At 33.7% G+C, this 9426-nt stretch overlaps 2 protein-coding genes across 2 annotated transcripts; one reads left to right on the top strand and one right to left on the bottom strand.

The window, feature by feature from the left end:
• Positions 1–3104: 3104 nt before the first annotated feature.
• Positions 3105–3502, bottom strand: LOC148579223 (uncharacterized). The gene has a single exon (XM_088506471.1). The coding sequence runs from the start codon at positions 3461–3463 to the stop codon at positions 3269–3271; it is 195 nt and encodes a 64-aa protein (XP_088362597.1). The 5' UTR covers positions 3464–3502; the 3' UTR covers positions 3105–3268.
• Positions 3503–7385: 3883 nt separating this feature from the next.
• LOC107623927 (large ribosomal subunit protein bL12c) lies at positions 7386–8414 on the top strand. The gene has a single exon (XM_016326330.3). It carries the CDS (start codon positions 7401–7403, stop codon positions 8205–8207), a length of 807 nt encoding a protein of 268 aa, XP_016181816.2. The 5' UTR covers positions 7386–7400; the 3' UTR covers positions 8208–8414.
• Positions 8415–9426: the final 1012 nt, after the last annotated feature.

Here is a 9426-nt window from a genome sequence, read left to right as displayed (position 1 = left end):
TTTAAAGTTTTAGTAATTGAAAATAATGAGAGTTTTATATAATTTAAATTGAATAATTGAAAGTTTTGATTAATTTTATGAATTAAAAGAAAATTTATTTATTTATTTTTAATTTTAAATAAAAGTACTTAATTAAAAATAATTTATAAGTTTAAAAAATAAATAATATTCTTAAAATTAATTATATTTAATTAAATTTGGTTTTTAATTAATACTCTACAAAACCTTAATTCCCAAATCAAAACCCTAATTTTACCTAACCCTAACCCTAACCCTCACATCTCTTCTCCCCACAGCCGCACACACACGGAAATATGAAAGAAAGAAAGGGAAGAGAGAAAGGGGAAGAGAGTGTGAGCTGCGATGGAAGGAAGTAGAGAAGAGGATAAGGAGTTGTCCCGCGCCGACGTTGCGCCTTACCGTCTGTGAAGCCACGCGTCTTCGTCTCACCGCCGCCGAACGCCTACTGTCGTCCCAGCGTGGCCGTCGAGGAGAAAGAGAGGGCAAGCACAAGGAGGAGGGAGCTACCGTCGCGTCCCATTTCGTGGTCGTTGTGGAGGTCCGCGTCGCCATCGTCATTGCGAGCTGCAACTGCATGTGCCGTCACCGCCGCTGAAGGTCCATCGCCGTCGTCGTTCATTCCAGCCACTATCGCTGTCGTTTATGCCTCCGTTTCGCGCCGTTGTGACTCCCGTCACCGTCAGATCTGTCACTGTCATCAGTTGGTCAGCTTCCTTCACCGTCAGTTGGTCCCTGGAGGTGAGCTTCCTTCAGCCATATTCTTTTTTTTTTCAATTTTATTACTGTAAATCATCACTATACCTTTAATTTTTGATGAAAGTGAATTTGTTGCTGAAATTATAACTGAGCTAATTTTTTTTTGTTGCTGTAAATCATATTTGGAGGTAAATTTTTGTGTTGTTGAAAAATATCACTGAGCCTCGCCTCTCCCCTGTTTGCTGGTTACTGATTTTTCTTATTCTGAGTTATTGATGGTGCTATGGTGTTTCACTGCATTGTTAAGTTTTGTTAATTTTATTGATCCTGATTTCTGAGTTGTTGGTTGCTGCTTTTTCTGATTCTGAGTTATTGATGGTGCTATGGTGCTGATTTTTTTTTATTCTAAACTTGGGCAGAAAAATTGTTTTATAATTAAATAATAAATAAATTATAAATATATACCCTAAAATATAATTATAGTATAATATAAACTTTAAAATGTCTTTCAAATTTAATGTATTACATCAACTAGAATCTAATATAATATTTGATCTCATCAATCATTAACAATTTATCATTCATTAGTCATTATATCACTATTGAACTCATTAAGATAATCACAAAAAAATTTATTGAATATTTGAATTAGCCAAACCAATAATCTAGTCATCTAGTTAATTGAGTTAATTAAATTCATCTATTCCTCCGTTGAATTAAAAACAATGAGTACAAAATGTACAATGTAGTGAAATTCATAATATTAACAGTGAGCAGAGAAAAATGAGCACAACAGTAACCAGAGCTAATCAATAATAATTTAAAGTGATTTATAAACAAAAAATTCATCTAGCAAATTTTATCTAGTATCAATAAAGTCTTTGATAAAATATAGTAGTGAACCCACATCACATGTTCAAAATGAAGTTCCCTTCTATATCAACTTAACTTCTATTAGAAAAATAGCTAAGTCTACAACTGAAAATCACAACCCCACAGTACCATAGTTTCCTTCATACTTTAGATCAGCCATAACAATCTAAGTCAATTAAATTACAAAACAAAATAGTAAAACACAACACACAAATTAAACTTAGTAAAAAACCAATATTCAGTAAAGAACCAAAGCTAATCACAAGATATTCACTAATCAATAAAATCACAATACACAAAACTAGAGCTAATCACAGAAATAGAGCATAAAAAACAAAAAAAATGAAGAACAACTGAACAAGTGGAGAACAAGCGAGCATTGAGCCACTGACCTTCGAAGATGACACTGGCAGACCGTTGATTGACGGACGACATCGACCAGATGACGGCGACACCAAGAAGATGAAGACGAGAGATGGGCCGAGCTTGTGAAAGAAGAGAGCAGGGGTTGAAGAGGATGGACGGACGGCAGCAGTGGCTTGACGGAAGGACGATGGCAATGGCTTGATGAACGGGCAGCGACCGTGGCTCAAAAAGAGGCTATGGTTGGAGAAGGGGGAGTGATTGTGATTCAGAATTTTGCACTTCTGCTCAAGACTGAGAGGAATGAGAGTGAGAGTGAGAGGCATGGTTCAATAAGCCAAATTTAGCAAGAAGGACGACATTTCTTTCAAATCGGCCAATTTTTGGTCTGGTTCAACTGGCCAGTTCACGGCCGATTTAACAATTCTCCACCAATTTTTTGAGCAGCAATTTCAAGAGGTTAATTGGATCGTAATTGCTATAGGTTCACGGTTAGACCGGTCAGACTAGCCAGTCTGATTCCATTTTCAGAACCATGTTTCTATGTTTCTTAAATAATAAAGAAAAAGAAAAAAGACAAAAACAAGTAGTCACGCACATTGCTCCAAAGAATAACAATAATAAAAGAAGTTGAGTCACGTTACTTAATAATGAAGGAATATATTGTCGCCTTTTTACTTATAATTTATGTAAAGACGGTAAGTCAAAGTGACTAATTTGAGAAAGTGAATGCACTGATGGTGACGATGACGGGTTGACGATTAGTACGATGAGTGAAAGAAAATAAAAGATAAAATAAAAATACTACTTTATTTTTTGAGAGAAAGTTAGAGAGATTTTAGTTAATAAAATTTAAATTAAATCTAATTAATAATGTGTTTATTATCTGAAAAATAGAAAAGTCACTCAATTAAATAACCAATTGAATTTGAACCAAGAGATTTTCGTATCCTATAAACATAGTTTGCATGATTTGACGGCTAATGAATTACTACATGCATAAAGTAGGATTTGAACTCGTGACACTTGTTTAAACGAACGAGTGAGTTGACTACTTGACCAACCTAAGTTGGTTACAACATACATAATTATAACAAATAATAACGATTATGATTGCAACAAAAAAAAAAAAGAAGGTAATTGCCATGATCTTTAAAAAAAAAAATGTAACTTACATTTGATGATTTCATTCAACCAAGTGTTGTTTACAAATGAACAATAATGTCAAATTACCTAACAGCAAATCACACAATAAAAATTTTAGAAGGCGAGAGCTTCTAAATTAAAGAGAGAATGATGAGTACTCTATACATATTCATTGTTCATTATTTTTCTGAGATTTTTTGCGGAGTTGTTTCGCCCATTTGAAGCTTATCATAGCCTTACCAAATTTGGCCATACTATTATTATTACTAGACCCATCTTTGCCTTTCTTCTTGTCTTTCTCTGATGATGGAGGAGGGTCTTGGTGTGTATCCCATTGATCAGCCCATGAATCTCCATTATCCATGTTGCTTTTGCAATTTGGGGCACCTTGGATTAGAGACAATTTTCAATGAGCAAACTCTCTTCAAATGTATCTTTACTTCCTATATATATAACTCTTGAAGGATGTTCATCTTTTCCTTTCTTTCAAATCAATGAATATTTCTTGTGACAAGTTTAGTTAAGCTAGGTGGCTTCATTTGTGATGACAAATGTATCTAAATTCTAAATTAAACCTAATGCCTTTACAAATAACCTTTATCTTAATTATGGATATCTCTGAAAACTGTAATTGTGGTAGAATTTATAACCTTTGTTTTTTTAACAAGGTGATTTTAATAATGTACGACATTTTTTTTTCTATCTTAAGTCTTATGACTAATAATACCCTATTGACTAAGTCTTCATGCAACGTATAGGCTAAACAAATAGATCAATGTTGTGGCTAATTTTTTTTTATATTGGATCAGTATGGGTGATTTACTGATTTACGTTAATATTATTATGTTTACTTGTTTAGTATATTATGTTAATATATATGAGAGTAATTAGTCTCAGAAGAAATCCTAAGTAACGATTTCGAATTGGACAAAAACACTAAAAAAAATGTCCAAAAATCGTATGATTTCAAATACAACAAAATACTAAAAAAGTTGTCAAGAAATCGTATGTTACTATTTGTAATAAGAAATCGTAATTATCAATTTCTTTAGAAGAGAATGATAATATTTTAAGAATTTTTTTCTAATAATAATAATAATAATAATAATTTGACGGTAACCTTATTTCCAAAAGGCAACGCTGTTAATAATAATAATAATAATAATAATAATAATAATAATAATAATAATAATTCATACAAAAGTTATCTAAAAAATTATTAAAAGTAATTAAAATAAATTAAAATGAGTGAGTGAAGAGCATTGAAAACCAAAAGAGAAAGAGAGTTGAGAATTTGAGATTATTGAGTGAAAATGAGATAAATAAGTGAGCGGAGGTGAGAGAGAACGGAAAATAATTAGGCACAATAGTTTCTGTTTTATTATCAAACAGAATATTATTAAACAGAATATAAGAACACAAAAATTAAAATCTTTTTTTTTTTTCATCTTTTTTTCTTCTCCTTCCTCTGTTCTCTCATCATCACTTGTACCTTTACTTTGTGTGTTTTTAGTTTGGTTTTTATTTTCTGAATTTTTATCTTCAATAAATTTTTGTATTATGGTGTATTTTTTTTTTGTAATGTCTTATTTTTCACTTTTATAGGTGGTTCGAGTACAGTGATATATATCTATCAAATTAGAAGAAAGATATATTGATTAGGATTGTCTTTTGTTCATATAAATATTTTAATTAAGAAAAGAGCTCAAATTTATTTGGATAAAAAAATAGATGAAAAGTTCTGCATTCATGTATTTTTTACATGGTTGTTAATCAAGTAATTTCTTCCACATGTGCGTCCCCCACCCTTCATTTGTTTGTCATACACGTGCTACATATAACATGCTGCAACCTAAAGTTTTGCTCAATATAAACCTTCTGCTGTAACGTAAACCTCCTCCTCCTTCTTCTTCTTCTTCTTCTCTGCTCGCGTTCTTTCTTATTGATCTGCATTGCCTTCGTCATTCTCCTCTAGTCGCGTTCATCTTCGCGTTTTTTATTTCGATTTGGTTACATTTATCTTCTTCCTATTTTTCTTTGTTTTCTTCTTTGATCTGCACTTCTGAATCGAAACAATAAATGACTCAACTTCAAATCAGGAGAGCGATTTGGATTACTCTTCTGAAACGAATCAAACTGACAAAATTTGGATTATTCAATTTTGAATCGAATTGAATGGAATGCAATTGCTAATTTGAATTGAATTAAATGGATGGAGGTGTATTGAATTGAATTGATAATATGTAAATTGTAGGCAGAGTTATTTGAATTTGATTTTATATAATGGATTATGTTTCGTCTACTCAGTACTATACAATTGTTTCACCATGAGTACTGTATTCAGTTCACCATGAGTATTGTGTTCGGTTCATTCTGCAGAAAGCTGCTTGAATTTGATTTTATATAATGGATTATGTTTTGTTCATTCAATACTATACAATTGTATTGTGTTCGGTTCACCATGAGTACTATGTTCGATTTGCCTTGAGTACTGTGTTCGGTTCACCATGAATACTGTGTTTGGTTCATTCTGCACTATTCAAAACTCTTCTTCTTCACCTTCTACTGCTTCTTCACCAGAGAGAGAAGGAGGAAAAGACAAAAAAATACAGCAGCAACAACAACAAAAGAATGACGATAGGGTTTCAGGGTTTAGGATTTTAGGATTTAGGGTTTATGGGTTCAGGGTTCAGTGTGTTTCAAACTTTCGGTTCGCCCCGTGTATTAATTTTGGTTCACCGTGTTCATGGTTGAGGGTTTAGGGTTTAGGGTTAAAGGTTTTAGGGGGTTTATGGTTTACGGTAGGGTTCATGGTTTAGGGTTTAGGATTTAGGGTTTAGGGTTAAGGGTTTAGCATTCAGGGTTCAGAGTTCAGTGTGCAGGGTTCATGTTCAGGGTTTAGGGTTTATGGTTTAGCGTGCAGGGTTCAGAGTTCAGAGTTCAGGGTTCGGGTTCAGGGTTTAGGGTTTAGGTTTTAGGGTGTAGGGTTTAGGGTTTAGGTTTTAAGGTTTTAGGGATTTAGGGTTTATGGGTTCAGGGTTCAGTGTTTAGGGTTCTGGTTTTAGTATTTAGGGTTTAGGATTTAGAGTTCAGTGTTTATGGGTTCATAATTTTTTGGTAAAAAGGAGAGCGATTTGGATTACTCTTCTAAAATGAATCAAACTGACAAAGTTTGGATTATTCAATTTGAATCGAATTGAATTGAATGCAATTGCTAATTTGAATTGAACTAAATGGACGGAGGTGATTGAATTGAATTGAATTGATAATATATAAATTGTAGGCAGAGTTATTTGAATTTAATTTTATATAATGGATTATGTTTCGTTCACTCAGTACTATACAATTGTTTCATCATAAGTACTGTGTTCGGTCCATTCTGCAGAAAGCTGTTTGAATTTGATTTTATATAATGGATTATATTTCGTTCACTTAATACTATACAATTGTATTGTGTTCGGTTCACCATGAGTATTGTGTTCGGTTCATTCTGCACTATTCAAAACTCTTCTTCTTCACCTTCTACTGCTTCTTCACCAGAGAGAGAAGGAGGAAAAGATAAAAGAATACAGCAGCAATAACAACAAAAGAATGACGATAAGGAGAAAACACGTGAAGAAGAAGGAACGCGAAAAAGGAGGAGAAGGAGGAACGCGAAGAAGAAGAAGACGCTCCGTACATAAACGAGCGTGAAAAGAAGAAGAAGAAGAAGAAGAAGAAGCGCGAGAGAAGAAGAAGAAGCGTGGGGGAGAAGAAGCGTTGGGTAAGAGCGATTTTGTGTGTGTTGGACGTGTGTATTTCACGTTTCATTTAATGGTATTGGATTTTTTTTTTGTTGGGCCAACTTGGTTACATAGTTACATGAATGTGTAGCATCATGAAAAATATATCTCACAATGTTATAGTAACTTTTTTATAAATCTAAAAATGATAGAGATTTAATTTATTGTTATTTTTATTTGTTATGATTTTTTAAAATAAATATTAGATTCATTCTTAATTTTTAGTTCAATATAAAAAATGTCTATTTTTTTAGATTTAAATATAATTTTTCTTTTTATTTGTAAATGGCGTAAGGCTATTTTAAGAATAAATTGATTTTTCCTGAAAAAAAATTCAAGCTGAGTTGCTAAAGTAATGGGAGAAAAAATTAATTTCCCGTCTTTCGGGTTGACAAACAACTGTATTGGTGAAGTGGGCTCAAAATCTAATTATTGCTTAGCAGCTCATCCCGTACTGCAAAATAACTCTATACTTGAATACCAAAAAGGAAAACAAAAACTATATACTTTACCTTTAAGATGAAATTACCACTTCTATCCTCGATTCAGTCAACTGGTGTTGCTAATACCCAACACATAAAGAGTAATTACACAGTCATTACAATTACAATTTCAAGCCTTCCAAGAGGCCCGAGAGACTCTTATCCTATCCTCTTTCTTTTTCTTCTTCATCTTCTAACTTCGTTTCACTCGTCACACTCTTCACCCTCAATTTTCCAATTTCAGAAACCCTTCAATTTCAATAACACAATGGCAACTACAATTTCAACTCTCACCCTTCGTTTCCCTTCATCCTCTTCCCCCTCTTATCCTACACCCTCCTCTTATCCTGCGCTCACGAAACCTTCCGTCCACTTCCGTTTCCACAACAACCACCGCTCGCTCTCCCACCGCACCACTCACCTCCGCCCCCTAGCCGCCGTCGCCGTACCTGAGAACATCGAGGAGCTTGGCACCAAGATCTCCGGCCTCACCCTGGAAGAGGCCAAGGTCCTCGTCGACTACCTCCAGGACAAGCTCGGCGTCTCCGCCGCGTCCTTCGCCCCCGCTGCTGTCGTTGCCGCACCTGGAGCAGCCGGCGCCGCCGAGGCACCCGCAGCGGTGGAGGAGAAGACGGAGTTCGACGTTGTGATCGAAGAGGTTCCGAGCAACGCGAGAATCGCTGTTATTAAGGCTGTGAGAGGATTGACAACCCTTGCGCTGAAGGAAGCGAAGGAATTGATCGAAGGTTTGCCGAAGAAGTTCAAGGAAGGGGTTTCGAAGGATGAAGCTGATGAAGCAAAGAAGCAGCTTGAAGAAGCTGGTGCCAAAGTTTCCATTGCTTAGGGTTTGTTGTTGCTGTTATATTCTGATTTATTTTTGTGGAATTTTCAGAGAAAACTGTTAATTTTTGTGTAATAGATAATGTTTCTTAGTAAAAAAAAAATGTGTAATTTGATTTTATTGCTTGTCTCTATGGGTTTGGAATCGAATTGAAATTGTAATGAGTTTAAAATGAGGAGCTTTACTTAATTCACTTTTGTTTACGTTGCATTTGAGGTGTTTGTTGAAATGTCTACTTGGGTTTGCACTTGATAGCCGTTTATGGAATTTGGATTGCACTAATTTGATTTATGTTTATTAATTATAGAGAGTAATTTTACTCATGGAACGCTATGGAGTGAATATTAACTCTTAAAGTATATAATAATTTAATAGATGATTCAAGTCGAAGGCATTTGTGTTGTGTATGAAACTATGAATTATTATGAAATGTACCCCCTTAGGATGAGTTGAATATCCTGCATAGACTTTCTCCAACAGTTTCATTTGATAGTGAGTGGAGTGATATGGTTTATCTTATCCTCTGCAGCTCTGCTATATGTGTATCCTATCGTCCAAAGTTGGTTTCTCTATTTATTAAAATGATGTTTTGAAACATCTTAAAAGATCAAGTAATTGTTGTGTAATAGATATGCTTAGTAAATGTTATATTGATTTTTTCCGATAAATTTTGACAATCCAAATAATATTTTACTCTAAATCAGTCATGTTTAATATTTTCAAACATCAATATGAGATGGCAATTTTATTTTTTATTTTTAATAAATAAGAAAGATGTTTTAATTCCAAGCCATGCTCTTGCATAATGACCATTGTTGCATGAATGATACGGCGCAAGAAAAATATGTTTTTGCATGAGTTGGAATTAAAAGATTTATTTATTCATTAAAATATCCATGAGATTATAAAACTCCGCATATAATCAGTTAAAAAGAGAATTAATACTCAGATTAGTCCATAAAATTATACTTGAGTTTCAATTTGATTCCCAAAGTTCAATTTACTCAATTTGATTCTCAAATTTAACATTTGTGACTCAAGCTGATCCTTGATCTTGTTTTTGTCATAAAACTGACGACTAAAGACTTCTTAATGGTTATTTGATGTGTCGCTTGAAACTTTTTGAAACCTTTAAAGCCGTTAGTGATACAAGTGTGATTACCGTCATTCTATCTCAGCAGGCCATTAGTAGTTTTGTGATAAAAATAGAATAAAGAACTAA

The sequence above is a fragment of the Arachis ipaensis genome, chromosome B10, assembly GCF_059453495.1.
Source record: "Arachis ipaensis isolate K30076 ecotype BB chromosome B10, ASM5945349v1, whole genome shotgun sequence".
NCBI lineage: Eukaryota > Viridiplantae > Streptophyta > Magnoliopsida > Fabales > Fabaceae > Arachis > Arachis ipaensis.
This window is presented reverse-complemented; position numbering and strand designations above follow the sequence as displayed.